General features: G+C 43.0%; 1 protein-coding gene across 3 annotated transcripts in view; it reads left to right on the plus strand.

The window, feature by feature from the left end:
* RIF1 (replication timing regulatory factor 1) overlaps positions 1-18,773 on the plus strand; it is a 45,889-nt gene that overhangs the window by 3,226 nt on the left and 23,890 nt on the right. For all 3 annotated transcript variants that reach the window (XM_064154920.1, XM_064154928.1, XM_064154935.1), the window contains exons 3-17: positions 395-491; positions 1,840-1,970; positions 2,643-2,737; positions 5,133-5,322; positions 6,918-7,010; positions 7,101-7,239; positions 9,278-9,429; positions 9,876-10,002; positions 11,486-11,659; positions 12,330-12,440; positions 12,696-12,758; positions 15,095-15,195; positions 15,541-15,627; positions 16,665-16,738; positions 16,820-17,000. In XM_064154920.1, coding sequence (XP_064010990.1) covers positions 395-491; positions 1,840-1,970; positions 2,643-2,737; positions 5,133-5,322; positions 6,918-7,010; positions 7,101-7,239; positions 9,278-9,429; positions 9,876-10,002; positions 11,486-11,659; positions 12,330-12,440; positions 12,696-12,758; positions 15,095-15,195; positions 15,541-15,627; positions 16,665-16,738; positions 16,820-17,000 — 1,815 coding nt within the window. The remainder of the gene's footprint in view (positions 1-394; positions 492-1,839; positions 1,971-2,642; positions 2,738-5,132; positions 5,323-6,917; positions 7,011-7,100; positions 7,240-9,277; positions 9,430-9,875; positions 10,003-11,485; positions 11,660-12,329; positions 12,441-12,695; positions 12,759-15,094; positions 15,196-15,540; positions 15,628-16,664; positions 16,739-16,819; positions 17,001-18,773) is intronic.

The following is an 18,773-nucleotide window of genomic DNA, read 5'->3' on the forward strand; positions in this document are numbered from 1 at the left end:
GGTGGTGGAGTCTCTGTCCCTGGAGGTGTTGAAGAAAAGCCTGGCTGGGGCACTTAGTGCCATGGTTTAGTTGACTGGCTAGGGCTGGGTGCTAGGTTGGACTGGATCAGCTTGGAGGTCTCTTCCAGCCTGGTTGATTCTGTGATTCTATGCGTAGAACTTAATTCAGTAGAGATGTCTAAATTAGAGAGTGAAAGTATCTTGAGAAGCTCAGATTGATTTGAAGTGTGTGTAATCAGGATGGGTTTCCTACAAGGGTACATTTTGCATCAAGTGTTTTCTTTGGAGAGCCTTCTTCATAAAGCAGGAGTGTCGATCTCAAGACAACACTTCACAGCTACTCCTGTCAACTGAAAATTTCTCTTTGTGTGTGTTTTGTTTTTTTTTCTTTCAGGCACATATTTCTAATCAAAACTCAGAGCTGAACAATGCAGCATTGCAGGCACTGGGATTCTGCGTTTTTAATTCAAGTATCGTATCTGAATTATCAGGTAGGCAAACCAGCCTCAGTGTGGATGCTGGTGTGGGGGTGTGTTTATCCCTCGGAGTTCTCTGTATGTCTTAACCTCAGGAACGGTTGAACAAAGTCACACATGTGTATGTGTTTGATTTGCCATTGGAATGGGCTGCCCAGGGAGGTGGTGGAGTCAACATCCCTGGAGGTGTTGAAGCAAAGCCTGGATGAGGCACTTAGTGCCATGGTCTGGTTGACTGGACAGGGCTGGGTGCTAGGTTGGACTGGATGAGCTTGGAGGTCTCTTCCAACCTGGCTGATTCTATGATTCTGTGTGCAGAGAGCATTTTTTGATGTGACTTTGCAATTCTGTTCGTTGAAATTGGTCCTTTCAAGTTCTGCTCAATTTTTCAGTGCCTGCTTTCCTAGATGCAAAACTTACCTTGCTTTACACACCTGTAATAATATTTGTGTGGAATCCTTCCTTTTCCCTGTGATGCTTTTAAACCATTTATTAAATTACAGCCAATTTTGTTAGAGAATGTCAGGCTTCAGAAAGGAAAGCAGTGGAGAGTTAAGGAGGGAGGACAAAAACCATGTACTCTTGAGTGAGGAAAGGGATGTATGTGAGTTTGTTTCCTTAATAAAGAGATCCTTTAAGAAAGCTGGCTTCATTGTCTTTGAATTTTAAAGGAATACAGGATTTCTCCATCTCTCTTCCCAGTTGCATGCAAGTCATCAGTTGGCCTGATTGTTTTTTTAGTAATTAACTTCTTGTTGCCTCAGTTACAGCTTTAATAAAGCATTTTGTAGACCCTAAGATTTATGAATGCCAGCACAGCAGGGAAGTTGACCAAAGTGCTGCTAAATTCACTTGAAATCCAAGAAGTTTTGAATAATTAAATGTTAAATCTGTACCAGTAGTTGTTTTAGGTAAAATTGTCTTCTAGTTTAATGGTGTCTTATAAAGGTAACATAGATGAACTATGTTAATAATGTCTCTGTTGATACAGTTTGAGCCTTTTTTGCCAAAAAGTTGTCTTTAAAACATCAAATGGTGTTCTTTGGGAGACCAGTGTAAAGGAACGGGTCTGGAAGAGGGCACAGCAGTGATCACATGGGTGGAAAACCTCTGCTGGGAGGCCAGGCTGAGAGAGTTGAGATCGTTCAGCCTGAAGAAGAGAAGGCTCACCTTCTGGTGACCTTTCAGTGCTTGAAGGGGCTGATCAGAAAGCTGGAGACAGACTTTTTCTAAGGGCCCCTTGTGACAGGACAAGGGGTGATGGTTCCTATTAAAAGAGGGAGGCTCAGACTGGAGAGAAGGAAGACCTTTTTTCAGAGGGTATGTAAAAACAGATTTTGAGTGCTGTGTGTTCTGCTTTCAGCAACTGAGATACGAGACCTGCTGTCAGAGGTGACCAGTGTTGCTGTCAAAACTTCAGACAAGAACACTCGCACCCGGGCACTTTGGGTGATCTCTAAGCAGACGTTTCCTTCTGAAATTGTTCAAAAGGAGGTAAGCTTCTTCACTGCTTTCTTCGGGGGATCTGATTTCACAAGGCACAGATGAGGCTCGTACAATCTCTTTGTTGCTCCCTATTCAGTAGTTTTTCAATCTGAAGGTTGTTTTTCCACTAGCTTGATGGTCAAGTTTAGGGCCAAGGTTCTGGGAAATACTTTAAGGGCAGCTGCAGGGGAAACCAGACAAGAAATTGTTGCTTCTCTGTGAAGCACCACTGGGGAGAAGTCCCATTATAGTGAGTATTGGAAGGGAGGTCTGGACATCATCCAGTCCGATCCCCTTGCCAAAGCAGGAGCACACACAGTATCTTGCCCAGCATCACAGTGGCCAGGTGGCTTTGGAAGTTCTCCAGAGAAGGAGACTCCACAACCTCTCTGGGCAGTGTGCTCCAGGTTCCCTCTCACCAAACAAGTTTCTCCTCATCTTTAGATGGAACCTGCTGGCTTCCAGTTTGTGCCTGTTGCCCCTTATCCTATCACTGGGTACAACTGACAAGAGTCTGGCCCCATCTTCTGGCTCCTCACCCTTTGGATAGTGCTGCAGTTTGATCAGAGCCCTAACTGTTAAAACAAAACCAAGGATCACGTTCCTGGGAAAATCTAATTCCAGCTCTTTGTGGAAGTATTTCTTCTTAGGTCCTCATTCTAAATGTTCTTCTCTCTTCAGGTGCCCAATATTATTTCTACCTTGGAAGCAATCTTTACTAAAGGGGATTTACAGTCTTCAGTGGTTGAATATGAAGCACTAAATGTGATTATACGGTATGTTCACTGCAAGATGAAGTTGGTAAAACAGTTGCTTAGTGTTTTGGGGCATCACTTGAAACAAAATCTTTGTGGTGCTAAATATACTGAAGTGCTCTTTGAGCTGTTCAGTATGTTGAAGACTTTTCCCTCAGTGTTTTGCTTTACAGACAGAACAGTGCAATAGCATGAGCAGATAACTTCCTCTCTGCTTGCAAGCTGTTCTCTTGAAGTAGTGATAATACAACAGTTTTGGCACAAATGGTCAATGTTCAGCTAAACCTTCATTGCTTTCATTTTTAATGCTTGGCTAGGAATTAGTTCCAGAGTTTTGGGCACTTCAAGTCTTGTTCTTACATTCTAGTTTTTGTTTTCATGACCTACCTGATTGAGAAGGTCAGACCTGTGGGGTTTACCTTAAAGGCTTTCTGTGGTGCTTTACAAATGTTACTGCAGTGTTTCTCTCAAGCTTTTGTTTAATTCCACAGGGGGCTTTTTAGGGCAAATAATATGAATGTGATTTGATTATTAGTTTGGCTTGGGTTATTTTGTTGTTTTTTGGTCAGTGCCAGAATAGTCAGATTTTATCTTTTACTAAGTACCAGTTTAATTTCTTAGCCAGTATGTTGAATCAGTACCAGTTTAATTTCTTAGCCAATATATTGAATCATGGAACAGTAGGGATTGGAAGAGACTTCTGGAGGTCAAGGCCAACCCCTCTGCCAGGGCAGATTCGTCTAGAGAAGGTCACACAGGAACGTGTCCAGTTTATATCTTTACTTTTTAAGCATTAAACTTTGCATCTGGTTTGAACTGCAAAGCCCTTTTAAACTGAGATAGTAATTAGTTGCTTATTTTCTCTAGTGCATCTGTTTTTTGAAGCAGAGAAGTTGAATATTATAACTTACTTTAGCAACTTCTTGCACAGCAGTTCCTCTTGAAAATCTGAACTTCGCTAGACTTGTTTGTGGAAAGTGATATACCAAGACCCAGAGTTGTACCTGAAAAGAATCTGTAAACAGAGAGTCTCAGGATGATCAATGGCAGCAGTAAGATGTAACTTGGTTCAGAAGTCTGGCTGCTGACAGATGGAATGGAAAATCTTTTCAAGTATTGCTTGTCCTGTAGTTTTTATAAAATCCCTTGGAAGACAGCAGTTTTCCTTAATACAACAAACCCTTCTGGTTCTCCAAGCTGATTTGACTATCTGCTGGGTGCTCCCATTTCTGATAGCCATGTTGTCTTCTGTGTGGGATGGTCTAAACATAGTGACAAACTATTTCCTAGCAGCTTGGTGACAGAGGGATAAGATAGGAACACTCAACTGGCCTAATGCATGTTGAATCTGTGCAATCTTGTGCTGCTTCAGAGTTTGAGTTCTTCAGAAGCAGACATCTGTTGTTTCCAACTCACCCAGCCTGTGGGAGCTGCTTGGGCTGCTGAGAACATACAAGGGCAGGTTGATGAGCAAACTTTGTGCTTGGCAGCTTGTAAGGATGTGATAGTTTGTGCAGGCTCTCAGTTCAGCTCTTTTGACCAAAAAGTTGTGTTAGAGAGGAAAGCTGGAAATCTGAGTCTGCTCTGCTTTTGGAGAAGCAAGACCGAGGAAGTGATTGTCCCCCTCTGCTCAGCACTGAAGAGGCAGGTGCTTGTGTGTGCACCTTGAGTGCTTGGTCAATTTTTGGGCCACTCACTCCAAGAAGGATGTTGAGAGGCTGTCTCCACTGAGAGACAACAAAACTGGTGAAAGATCTGGAAAATGGGGCTAAGGAGGAGCAACTGAGGGAGTTTGGATTGTTCAGCCTGGGGAAGAGGAGGCCAAGGAGAGACTTCATTGCTATCTACAACTCCCTGAAAGGAGGCTGGGGCCAGGTGGGAGTTGGGCTCTTCTCCCTAGTGAAAAGTGATAGGATGAGAGGAAACAGCCTCCAGTTGCACCAGCTGGACAATAGAAGAAACTCCACTGAAAGGGTTCTCAAATTGGAACTTCTCAGGGAGTTGGTTGAATCCCTATGTCTGGAGGTGTTTAAAAGAGAGGTGTGGTGCTGAGGGACATGGTTTAGCAGCAGACTTGGTAAACTAATGATTGGTCTTAAAGGTCTTTTCCAACCAAAACCATTTGAGAACACTTGTGCAAAGATTAATTTTAAATTAAAAGATTCATTATTTTTTCATGGTTTGAGACATTCCCAAACCAGTAGTGTGGGATGGGTTTGGTTGTTTGCATTCTATGATTTTATCTGACAAAAACATTTCAGCATTGCTGCTTTAAAGGAACTGTCAAAATTGGTTAGAAACAAAGTTTTATAGAATGGTTTCCTGTAAATTGATTGATTTTAGAACATTCATTAATGGTACCAAGATTTGTAATACCTATATTTGGATTGTTTCCTTTCTTTTCTTTTTAATATAGCTTAGTGGAGCAAACTCCAGCCCAGATGGGAGAAGAAGCAGTGAGGTGGGCAAAACTGATCATCCCTCTCGTTGTCCATTCCACTCACAAGGTGCAATTACGAGGTGCTACTGCCCTGGAGATGGGCATGCCACTGCTGCTCCAGAAACAGCAGGAGGTGGCTGCTGTCACTGAGCACCTGATGACCACAGTAAGTGGAAATGCTGCCTTCTGGTGAATTGTTGGTTGCTTGGAGAGGTTTTTTGTTTTATTCTCTTGGTATAGGTAGTGAGTTGACAGCGGCTTGACAGCACTTTGGACAGCAAAATTAATGGAACAGCAACATAAATACAGGGCCAGTGGATTTCTGACAACCAGTGGTTAGGAAAGTAACTTCTCCTTTTAAATGGCCTGTGCTGATAGGATTAATCCACATCATTAAGCTGTCATTGTCTCTTGGAGATAATTCACTCACTCAATGTCAAGGTTTAACCCCAGCTGACAGTAAGCACCACATAGCCACTTGCTCTCTCCTTCCCCCTGCTCAGTGGGACGAAGAGGAGAATCAAGGGGGAAAAAAGTAAACTTTATAGGTTAAGAGCAAGTTTTGTAACAGAAATAAAATACAATAACAGTAGTAAAAGAAATAAAACTCAACAAGTGTTGCACAGTGTAGTTGCTCACCTGTCCCCAGGCAGCAATCAGCTACCCCCTAGTTCATATACATGACATGTTATGGTATGGAATATTCCCTTTGGCTAGTTCCTGGCCATGGTCCCTCCCAGCTCTTTTGTGGGCCTCCTTGCTGAAGAGCACAGGGAACTGAGCAATCCTTGACTTTAGATAAGCACTGCTTAGCAACAACTGAAACATCAGCATGTTATCAACATTGTCCTCCTGCTAAATCCAAAGCACAGTACTGTGCCAGCTGCTAGGAAAAAAATTAACTTTTTCGTAGCTGAAAGCAGAACACTGAACTAAAATCAGCTTGGTTGTTCTTGCCCACAGGTAGGTGGTTCTTCACCCACCATGGGTAGTACCCATGTGCCTGGCAACCAGGGAAATGGATATCAGAGGCCTGAGAGTATAAAAATGGAGCCAGGAAAGCACATTGAGTACTTTAGCATCTTCCATGACTATTAAGTTTCCTCACCCTGTGCAACAAGAGACCCTCTAGGTCTTTATATGAAACTGTCATGTTCTCCTTCACTTCCAGAGCTGTGGGGTCATTTATTTTTGTCTTATTCACTGCTGCTGCTTAGAAATAAATCACAGGATGTTAGGAGTTGGAAGGGACCTCTGGAGAGCATTGAATCCAACCACCCTGCCATAGCAGGGCTATAGAATTTAGGACAGGTCACACAGGAATGCACCCAGACAAGTCTTGAAAGTCTCCAGAGAAGGAGACTCCACAACCTCTTTGGGGAGCCTTTTCCAGTGCTCTGTGACCCTTACAGTAATGAAGTTCTTCTTCATGGTGAACTGGAACTTCCTGTGCATCTCAAACAAGGTGCTTTTTTAGGGTCACAGTAGGTTTTGTGTTGAGTTAAAGACACTAGAGGTATTTAAGGACATGGATTTTTCATTTCTTGATTGCTACCATTATTTAAACCCAACCATAACCTTGACTAATTTAATCAGGTGGTAGAAACATTGAACTGACTTACCAGCAAATACAAGGTACAGAAACAAATCCCTCTGATACAAAGACAGTGTTAATCCCATGCTGTTTGTGACTCCAGATAGGTGTATGTTGACTACTTTGAGTGTATCTCTTGTAGAAATTGTGTTCCTTTCTGTCTGCAGAAATTGATTTCAGAACTGCAGAAATTGTTCTCCACAAAAAATGAAACTTATGTGTTGAAACTGTGGCCTCTCTTTGTCAAACTGCTTGGAAAGGTAAGTAGGAAATTTGCCCATCCTGAGTCTTGGAGGGAGGGGATTTCTGCTGAACAGAAATATCTTCATTATGATTTGTTTCATCTTCAGGCTCTGCATCGTAGTGGCAGTTTTATCAACTCCTTGCTGCAGCTGGAGGAACTGGGGTTTCGTAGTGGCTCACCAGTGGTAAAGAAAATAGCCTTCATTGCATGGAAGAGTCTAATTGATAATTTTGCTCTAAATCCAGGTAGATTAAAAAAGAACAAACCTGAATTGTTTTGGCTCTGCATATACCTCAGTGAAATTCAAGAAATTGGGTGTTTTGGGTGGTTGTTTTGAAGGAAAAGTCACAGTTTGATCAGTAATTCTATCTTAATGTTTCTCCTCTGAGAAATCAGTTTGAGAAAATGAACAAAACTTTGGTTTGTGGTGCTTTACTTGATTCACAGCAAGGAAATAGAGACTAAAACATTCTGTTGATAGTGGGTTTGACTCTGGATTAATTGGAGAGGAGCAGTGCTTCAGGATTCTAGACGTGTTTAAAACAACACTAGATTATACTTACTAAAGAGAAAGATGAATGTAGATGTTTCTTAGTTTAGCTGAATTTAAGTTGCAATTTGAATTGGATTCTTACATGGTCATTTGTTATGGTCATTGAAGAATAGGAGGCTCCAGGGAGACCTTAGAGCAGCCTTCCAACATTAGAGGAGGCCACCAGGAGAGCTGGGAAGAGACTTTTTTACAGAGGCATAGAGTGACAGAACAAGGGGCTGTGGCTTCAAGCTGAAAGAAGCTGGACTTAGATCATAGAATCAACCAGGTTGGAAGAGAACTCCAAGCTCACCCAATCCAACCTGGCACCCAGCCCTAGCCAGTCATTAGTTGGAAATACTTCCCATGAGGGTGGTGAGGCACTGGAACAGGTTGTCATATAGAATCATTGAATGGTTCAGGTTGGAAGGGACCTCAAAGATCATCTAGTTCCAACCCTCCACCATAGGCAGGGACACCTCCCACTAGAACAGGTCAATGTTTTACTCAGTTTAGGTGCTTGAGCGAAGTTGCCTTAGCACAAAGAGCTTTGCAGTCCTTACCTGAGTTAAAGAACATGCATTGCCCTTCATCTAAGAACAGGAAGTTTGGTGCTTTGTAATATCAAAGATCTTATAAGAGTGGTTTAAAACCTCTGCCAGGCTCTCAGGGAATGATTCTAGATACTGTTCCTTCCATTCACTCTGTTAACTATATAAGCAGAACATCTGCTTGCTACTCACCTTTAAAAACGATTATTTTGTGGTTTTAATTCACTTTCTCTTGCACTAACTTTTTAAAAAAGGAGGATTTTCCCCCTTAGAGCAAAATTCAAGTAACATTTACTATTTCTTCATGGAAATACAGTTCCTTTTCCCTTTTTTATTCTTCCTGTCTTCCTGAAATAACATTTTTTTACTGATTTTCCTAAGCATTCTTTCAATTTGTCCAGAGAAGTTGAGGGGGCTCCAAACCTTCCAGATGTTAATGACCAAGTTGGATGAGGCATTAAGCAACCTGGGCTAGCAGGTTTCCCTCTCCATAGCAGAGGGTTGGAACAAGATATTGAAGGTCCCTTCCAACCCAAACAATTCTATGATTGTTCCTCAGAACAGTTAATTAATGTAATCAGAAGATAAAACTCCTCTGACCAGAAGAACACCAGGATTGATGTTCACTGTGCATGTTCCAGCATGGCTACCAGAGCAGCTGTCAGCTATCCCTTACCAGTCTTTAATGGACATGGGCTGATGCTGATGAACTGGCTAAAAAAACTTTTTCTCTTTGAACACTTGCACAGGCTTGAACAAACTTCTGTCCAGACATACCAAGCAGTTTCTAACTCAGTGAGACAGGAAATGGTTCTTGGTGGACTCAGAATGCTGTTATTTAAGAGCTGTCATTCTCATCCAGTGCTAATGCACATAGATGTGAAGTGTTGGGTTTTCTTCCCCTTTGGCAGATAAGACTCTTAACATAGCAAGAGTGAATTTCCTGCTTTTTATGTTAATATTCTGTAGATTTAATTTCATTTTTGGCACTGGAAGGAACTTCCAGGGCTTTAGGCAGCAGTTAGAGCAGTAAAATAGCTTGAAGGTTGGTTTAGTGTAGATTTCAGGTTTGCAAATTGAATTTTAAGCTAACATATTGCATTGAAAAAAACCCAAATGGTTTCACAACTTTCCATTATTGTTGCTCTGTGATTTAATTATTCAGTTATATTGCTTAAAAATATCTTTTTGATCTTCAAGATATCCTGTGCAGTGCTAAAAGGCTGAAACTGCTCATGCAACCACTGAGCTCCATCCATGTGAGAACAGAAGCTTTGGCACTGACCAAACTGGAGGTCTGGTGGTATTTACTCATGAGACTGGGACCTCAGCTGCCTGCCAACTTCGAACAGGTAACAGAGCTAGAAATAGAGCAGCTTTCACTGTGCAAGTGTTTGCCTTGGGAATTTTGGGGTAGGAGAAAACACCAAAAAGATGACAAAATGCTGATATGCAGAGAGAAAAATGGTTCAAGTGTTTCATTACTACTCACATTATAACTAGAACAAACATAATGTTAGACTCCTGAATTCTAACTTCAGGATGAGGAGTAAAGAAAATCACCTATTTTAGCATAGATGGATCGTTCTAAGATGAGTTTTTGTTTAACTTTCCAGTTCATATATAAAGATGTGTGCTTTTATACAGCATCTTAAAAATATTACCTATATATACCCCCAGAAATGGAATCACTGATGCTGTGAACAGCAGCACAGTCTCCCTGATACCTGAACCATCCTTTTCTTTGTGGCTTACAGCTTGTCATACCTGTTGTCACTAAGGTTTGGTGTCATTGCAGGTTTGTGTACCGTTAATCCAGAGTACCTTAAGTCTTGATTCTTCTACTGCTGCTGCATTGCAAGGAACTCCCTCACGTGTAGCAGCCAACCAAAGTTCAACTCCAGCAACCCCGGCACAGAAATCAGGTATTAAAACACAAGCCTGTTTGCAATTCTGTTCTAGGTTCATGAAGTAATCTGTTCCATTTAACCTGTTTATGCTTTTTCATTTGCTATGTATTACTGAAAACAGTTGTTTTTCTGTAGGCTCTTGGAGAGCTCAGAGAGAGTGTCTTAGACTGGGTAGAATCAGGCTGTTGTAGTCAGTATTACAAGTTTACAACATTGTGCTTATCACATTGTGTGTTGAGGACTTTTTGCTGTCCTGAGATGTGCTCTCTCTTGCAAGGGAGCTCTTGCTGGAATTTAGAGTCCCACAAGCATACTGGGGATTGGAGTGGACCTCTTAGTTTATATCTATCAGTGGCTTATTTTGCGGCAGTTGGAGACAGAGCTTTTTAACCTGTGAAAGTAGCTAAAGTTCTGCGTTGTTGGCCAGGGAATTCATTTGGAGGCTTTTCACATAATCAAAATTCCAGCATGGTGAGGGTTGGAAAGGACCTCTGGAGATCATCCAGTCCAACCTCTCTGCAAAAGCTTGCCCACAATCACAATGGCCAGGGAGGTTTGGAAGGTCTCCAGAGAAGGAGACTCCACAACTTCTCCAGGCCCCAGTACCCTCGCACCAAACAACTTTCTCCTCCTGTTCAGATGTACCTCCTAGGTTCCAGTTTGTGCCCACTGCCCCTTGTCTTGTCACTTGACATCACTAATAAGAGTCTTGCCCCCCACACTTCAGCTCTTGCTGAGCACTGAGAAGGTCCCCTCTCAGGCTCCTCTTCTCTAGGCTGAACAACCCCAGGTCTCTCAAGCCTTTCTTCCTCACATCGATGCTCAAATCCCCTCAGCACCTTCTCTCCAGTAGTTCCCTGTCTCTCTTGAACTGGAAAGCCCAGGACTCCAGAATGTGGTCTGAGCATGGCAGGGTAGCAGGGGAGGAGAATTTTCCTGTACCTGCTGGCCACACTCTTCATCCATTCCAGGAGAGCATCTGCGTTTTTGGCCATGAGGGCACACTGCTGTTTTTGTGTTACTGTCTGTGCTCTTTATATATGCCATGTTTAGTTGTGTAGCATTTTTAGTTCCTGCCTAAACAGTAACCCACATCAATAACTGATACTTCAAACACTTGTGAAGCTCACGTGGGTGGGATTTCTTAGCTGTAAATGCCTGATGTAAGGATCTCCTCTTTCTTCTCTGTATGTGAAGCCTGGCCTGTATAATTCTAGACTGCTGGTACTGGAAGCCTTGTACTTGTAAATACTTTTAACTGCCAAAATAAGGTCTGGTGTCCAAGACTTGGCAATCTTTGGGAGATATTTATCCTTTCAGAACAGATCTGTGATGTTAAACCTTCCTGAATTAGGAGCACAGCCTGGCTCTTAGAGGTCTCTTACAGCCAATGCTGTTCTGAGGCTTGTTCTTTCATACTAACTTTTGGTCTGTTGGATCTTTTCTTCTCACTTGGTTGCAGAAGTGATGTGAGATTTTTTTTTCTCCCTTTACTTAGGTCCTTACCCATTTCCAAGCCCTGCCACACCAAGGATGAACTTCAATTCCAGCGCAGCAGGACTGGTCGCAATTCCATCCATCCAGCTGCTGGGAATTGAAATGCTGCTTCACTTCTTGATGGGACCAGAAGTTTTAGATTTTGCTAAGCAAAACAAAGTTGTGCTTAGTTTAGGTATGTGTTTTCTTCATCTGCTTGCACATAATATGTAATTACCAGTTTTAAATTTTTAGAGTGAAATACTTTATACATTTCTTAGATTCATAGAATGGTTTGGGTTGGAGAAGAGAGCTTATAGATCATCTAGTTCCGAACCCTCTAGTGAGGAGGAAGTTCTTCATCATGAGAGTGGTGAGAGCCTGGAATGGATTGCCCAGGGAGGTGGTTGAGGCCCCATCCTTGGGGGTGTTTAAGTCCAGGCTCTGTCCAGCCTGATCTAGGGTAGAGTGTCCCTGCCTATGGCAGGGAGTTGGAAGTAGATTATCCTTGTGGTCCCTTCCAACCCTGACTGATTCTGTGATTCAGTGAAACCCCCAACCATGGACAGAAACCCCTCACACTACCTCAGGTTGCTCAAGCTCTTGTCCAGTCTGGCCTTGGAACACCTCCAGGGAAGGGCCATCCATGACCTCCCTGTTCCAGTGTCTCACCACCCTCACTGTATAGAATTTCTCCCTAATATCCCAGTCTCCCTCCTCAACCTGCTAGTTGCCTTTAACGTTAGAAGCTGGTGTTAGGTTAAATGCTCTAAGTACACCTATACTTTTGATCACTTTAAAAGTTTATCTTACCAACAAACTGAAAAATAACAGATCTGTGGCACATGTTTTCCTTTTTCTCCTAGAGCCTCTCCAGAATCCACTGATCAGTACCCCTTCTTTTTTTTGTAAGCATGCCAGCACCTTTATAAATGCAGTTCAGGATGGTTTTATTGCCATTGGAAAAGAAGTTCCTGGTAAGAATTTTGTGCTCCAGTTTGAGTTCTTCTCTGGAAAATAAACTGGGTGTGAGAAAACATAAAAAAACCTAACCACTCCCTGTCATATTCCTGTGTTATGTGAAATGGAAGTGGTCTGACTTGGTTTGAAAAATCTTACCTATCAGTTTTGGGTTACATGAAAGTCTGTTTAGCAAATTTTGTGTGTTTTTAACTGCAGTTTTGTTTAATTGTTTTGATGAGAAACTTATTAGGATGTTTTTGCTGTCCTAGATTGTATGCTGAATGTTATATGGAAGGACATCAATGGATATGTAAAAACAGCTATTGAATCAGGTAACAAAGGTGTTCTGTTTATTTGCCACTACTGACTAGTCTTAAAAAAACACCTATTTATTTAGACCTTAAGTAGTATTTGCTTCATTAGTGGTAAAGCTTGATCTTGGGCATCTTGGGCTCTTTTTGAAGTGCTATAGGCTGGGGACTGAGTGGCTGGAGAGCAGCCAGGAGGAAAGGGACCTGGGGGCACTGATAGACAGTAAGCTGAAGATGAGGCAGCAGTGTGCCCAGGTGGCCAAGAGAGCCAATGGCATCCTGGCCTGCATCAGGAACAGTGAGGCCAGTAGGTCAAGGGAGGTTATTCTTCCCCTGTACTCAGCACTGGTCAGACCACACCTTGAGTACTGTGTCCAGTTCTGGGCCCCTCAATTCAAGAAGGATGTTGAGGTGATGGAACATGTCCAGAGAAGGGCAACAAAGCTGGTGAGGGGCCTGGAGCACAAATCCTGTGAGGAGAGGTTGAGGGAGCTGGGCCTGTTTAGCCTGGAGAAGAGGAGGCTCAGGGGTGATCTTACTACTGTCTACAACTACCTGAAGGGGCATTGTAGCCAGGTGGGGGGTGGCCTCTTCTCCCAGGCAACCAGCAACAGAAAAAGGGGACACAGTCTCAAGTTGTGCCAGGGTAGGTATAGGCTGGATATTAGGAAGAAGTTCTTCACAGAGAGAGTGATTTCCCATTGGAATGGGCTGCCCAGGGAGGTGGTGGAGGCACCGTCCCTGGGGGTCTTCAAGAAAAGCCTGGATGAGGCACTTAGTGCCATGGTCTAGTTGATTGGATAGGGCTGGGTGCTAGGTTGGACTGGATGATCTTGGAGGTCTCTTCCAACCTGGTTGATTCTATGATTCTAACTGCTAATTTTCATACTTACATCTTTCTATGACTAATAAAATACCATAGAGAGCCTTATTAGGGAAGGCAAAGTAGCATATGACTGCAGGTGTATTGCATGTAGCAATAAGAAACTTTAAAGCACTTTTGACTTTTTTTTTGTTCAAGAAATCTTTGCTTTTCCAAAAGAACTAACCCCACTCCAAGTCTTTGGTATGGAGAAATTGAGACATTCAGTGTAAAACAAGGATTAAAGTCATTATTATGTGACTTAGAGATATTATTTTTCTTCAATTAAATCCTGTTTCATAGTGTAGTGTTTTTTACAGGTGTACAGACCGTGTTTGCTATTTAAAGTCATGTTTATTACTCTGTGGAGGCTGTGAAAGTTCAGAATATGATTAATGTTATATTAAAAATCTAATTGAAAGAAAGATGATGAAGAGAAATTAAGAGTTTTGCTGGGATGATGGCAAAAGATCTCATTTTAGTGCATCAAATTGAAGGTTTTAATAATAGAATCACAGAATCGACCAGGTTGGAAGAGACCTCCAAGCTCAGCCAGTCCAACCTAGCACCCAGCCCTATCCAGTCAACCAGACCATGGCACCGAGTGCCTCATCCAGGCTTTTCTTGAAGACCTCCAGGGACGGTGCCTCCACCACCTCCCTGGGCAGCCCATTCCAGTGCCAATCATTCTCTGTGCCAACAACTTCCTCCTAACATCCAGCCTAGACCTCCCCTGGCACAACTTGAGACTGTGTCCCCTTGTTCTATTGCTGGTTGCCTGGCAGAAGAGGCCACCCCCCACCTGGCTACAATCTCCTTTCAGGTAGTTGTAGACAGCAATGAGATCACCCCTGAGCCTCATCTTCTCCAGGTTAAACACCCCCAGCTCCCTCAGCCTCTCCTCATAGGGTTTGTGTTCCAGGCCCTTCACCAGCTTTGTTGCCCTTCTCTGGACACCTTCCATCACCTCAACATCTCACTTGAATTGAGGGGCCCATACTATTATGGGTATTGGTCTCTTCTTCTAGTAACAAGTGAGAGAACAAGATAGGTCCTCATGTTGCACCAGGGAAGGTTTAGCTTGGACATTACTGAATTTCTTCACTGAAAGGATTTTCAAACTTTGGAACAGGCTGCCCAGGGAGGTGGTTGAATCTCCATCTCTGGAGGCAGACGTGTTGCTGGGGGGGAGAATGTGATTTAGCACCCTCCTTGGTAGAGTTAGCTACTGGTTGGACTTGATCTGAAAGACCTTTTCCAACCAAAACTATTTTGTGAGGGTGTTTCCACTAAATAACAAAAGATTTGCATTTAAACTTGAAGTTTCAGTTATACTTCAGAGACTTGGAATCCAGATCTATTAATTATTTGGGGAGTGTGTGTATATAAACACAGATTTTTTTTGACCTTAGAGTTCTTAAAAGTCCTAAATAATGGGCAGTGTAACTATTACTTAGCTCTGTTTTAATTGCAAACATAATATTAATTATTCCAGGAAATAAGAAAGAAAAACAAGGCTCAGAAGTGCTGACTCTGTTGCTCCAGGCCTTAAAAAACATTGTTAGATCCAATTCTCTTCCTGTGCAGAAAATACTGGTAAGTTGGGTGGCTTTGTTTGGGTTTGGAGTCTCGTTTCTGTTTGATGTTTTGGATTCTGATTGCTAGCAGCCTTTTGCATCTAACATCCAACCTCTTTGTTGTAAAAAACTGACTTGTGTAATTCTCAGCAGAAGGCTGAGTGTTGTTTATGGGTTTCAGCAGTGTTCACAGAACTGGGTACATGATTCTCCTTCCAGAACCTTCTGCTTCAAAGGACAATTCTTTTCATGATGGAACATTCATTTTACTTGTTACAGTTTTGCTTTAATTTGTGGTGTTAACATGCATGAGCCATCATGAATAAAAGATTTACATTCTTTTTCCTTTTTTCCTCTACTTTAGTCTCTCATTGATATTACTGTTAAGGAACTGCCAGGAAAAGTATTGGGATCACCAGCTTATCAGATTGCTGATATGGACCTTTTAAATGTAAGTCTGACTTCATTCCGGAGCTTCACCTTCATTTCTGCAGCAAAGTATTAGGAGATCATATTTCTGCAGAGCTCTTCATACATTAAGTCATCTTATTCCATGTCCCAGAATGCAGACTTATCATAGAATCAACCAGGCTGGAAGAGACCTCCAAGCTCATCCAATCCAACCTAGCACCCAGCCCTGGCCAGTCAACCAGACCATGGCACTAAGTGCCTCAGCCAGGCTTGGCTTCAACACCTCCAGGGATGGTGACTCCACCACCTCCCTGGGCAGCCCATTCCAATGCCAATCACTCTCTCTGCTAACAACTTCCTAACAACATCCAGCCTAGACCTCCCCTGCCACCACTTGAGACTGTGTCCCCTTGTTCTATTGCTGCTTGCCTGGCAGAAGAGACCAACCCCACCTGGCTACAGCCTCCCTTCAGGTAGCTGCAGACAGCAATGAGCTCTGCCCTGAGCCTCCTCTTCTGCAGGCTGCACACCCCCAGCTCCCTCAGCCTCTCCTCACAGGGCTGTGCTCCAGGCCCCTCCCCAGCTTTGTCACCCTTCTCTGGACACCTTCCAATATTTCAGCATCTCTCTTGAATGGAGGAGCCCAGAACTGGACACAGCACTCAAGGTGTGGCCTGGCCAGTGCTGAGTTCAGGGGCAGAATAACCTCCCTTGTCCTGCTGGCCACACTGTTCCTGATACAGCCCAGGATGCCATTGGCTCTCTTGCTCACCTGGGCACACTGCTGCCTCATCACTGCCTCAACATTAATATCAACCTGGTTGATTCTATGACTGAGTACTATAAATCTCACAACCTTTTAAATAGAAAAGTGGTTTGCTTCAGCTCTAGTTGATATTCTGCTGAAGCCCCAGGCTTAGCAGAAGCTTAGGCTTCCATCTTTCCCTTATTTTTCTTGTGAAGCCACAGAAATTGACCACTTTTTGCACCACTTTTAATAACTGCAGTTTGCTGGCTTAAAGTATTTCACTTGATCAATATTTATGTTGGTTTGATCTTTTCAATTTCTCTTCTAAGGGAACACCAGCTTTGTTCTTACTCCAGCTGCCTTTCCATAACAACCTCTTGGAATGCTGTGTCACAGAAGAGAGGTATGTGGTGGTGTCTCTAAACCTTCACAAAACTTTCTTTCAGTTGAAATCAGAAATAACTCTCTGTATTTCCTTCCCCAGGTTCTTTGTCATTCTAGAATCACTTGTGGGTTATGTTCTGTCTGGGCCTACATCTCCCTTGGCTTTCAGTGAATCTGTGATCTGCATTATTAACCAGAATGCAAAGCAAGTGGAAAATAAGGAGCATCTCTGGCGAATGTGGAGTATTGTTGTTAATCCTCTCACTGAATGGATCAATCGGGTATGGTGGCTTTTTGTTCTCTTCCCTACACCTCCAAAAAAAAAACCCAACATAGCAAAACTGGGCTGATCTTCTAATGTAGTTCTAGGAATGGCAGCTCCATGGAGGGATGATGTGATGGTTTGGGTGTTACACTTAAGAAAATCACCCAGACTGGACTCAGCTGATCTGGAAATTAGAGAAATGAAGCTATATTTCCAGCTTAGCACAATATACAAGCAGATAGTTACAATCTATACAGCTATAGACAGAAATAGACAAGTGAAAAAGTAATACAGAAGCATAACACCCTTCCCAGAAACCAGAGTCCCCAGGAGGGGCTCTCAACCACCTTCCCATCTTCTTCCCACCCCTCTACCTTACCCCAGACTTTGCCTTACATTCAAGGTGAGTTTGGAGGATTGGCCAGGGTGGGTTAGGAAGCAGAGGGATTAGTTAGGCAGCAAGTGAAAGAGAAGTGCATGCAGCCCAGAGCCCAACAGCAACTCCCTTCTCTCTATTTATGTTCTTGTTTATATACATCTCAGCAAGCCTGTGAGTGCAGTAAACATCACCATTGTTTCCTTTTCACAGCCTATAATCTAGTTCTTCTCAGCAAAATATCCCAGCTAGGCTCAGACTAGCACAGATGGTAAAACTAAATAAGGTTTGGTACTCTTTGTGAACCTGGATGTGTGTAGCCTTTTTTTGGAGTCCCTGACTGGAGTATGAACATTTGCAGTGAGGTAGGATGAAGGGCAGTAGTGGAGGGGTGATCCAGAGTGTGATTTCCACTCACTAAAGGTCATCACTCTGAAGTACAGTGTTCAATATATTGTTGGGGATGTTCTCCTGTAAGACTGTAAATACAGATGTGCTTCAAGCCTTCCCTCCTGGTGTAGCCTTGTTGCTCCAAACCTGTCCTCCAGGACCTTTTAAATCCTAAGAGGCTTGTTTGCTTTATGTGAAAAAAAAAAAAACAAATAGCAATTTGTGACTTCTAGGATGTAATTGGGACAGTGTTTCTTAGTGATCTTGGACTTGTTGATTGGAAGCCTTAATGAAGGCTATCTAAAATATTCAAGAACTTCCTCAGATCAGATGCTAGAAGTGCACAAACTATAATGTAGGAGCTGTTGAGTTCACGTTTGTGTCATTAAACCTAGAAATCCTAGAATTGGAGGAAAGTATTTATAGAATGGCTTGGGTTGGAAGGGATCTTAAAGGTTATCCAGTTCCAACTCCTTGCCATGGGCAGGGTCACCTTTCGCTAGTCCATGTTGCTGAAGGTCCCATCCAGCCTGGTTTTGAACACTTCCAGGCTTGGAGATCCCATAACTTCTCTGGGCAACCTCTTTGGGTGCCTCACCACCCCTTTGTGGAAGAATTTCTTCCTAAAGTCTCATCTAAAGCCAGCTTCTTCCAGTCTGAAGCCATTGCCCCTCATCCTATCACTACAAGCCCTTGTAAAAAGTCCCTCTCCAGCTCTCCTGTAGCCCCCTTCAAATCCTGGAAGGCTGTTCTAAGGTGTCCCTGAAGCCTTCTTGTCTCCAGTCATAGAATCATAGAATTGTCACAGGGCTAGAAGAGACCTCAAGGGTCATCTCCTTCCAACCCCCCTGCAATGGGTAAGGACACCTCACACTAAATCATGTTGCTCAGAGCCCCATCCAGCCTGGCCTTAAAGACCTCTAGGGATGAGGCTTCCACCAGTCTGAAAACCCCAGCTCTCAGAATGTCCTCACAGGAGAAGTGATCCAGCCCTCTGCTCATCACCTTCATTGTTGCTGCTTA

This window comes from Pogoniulus pusillus, chromosome 2 (genome assembly GCF_015220805.1).
Source record: "Pogoniulus pusillus isolate bPogPus1 chromosome 2, bPogPus1.pri, whole genome shotgun sequence".
NCBI lineage: Eukaryota > Metazoa > Chordata > Aves > Piciformes > Lybiidae > Pogoniulus > Pogoniulus pusillus.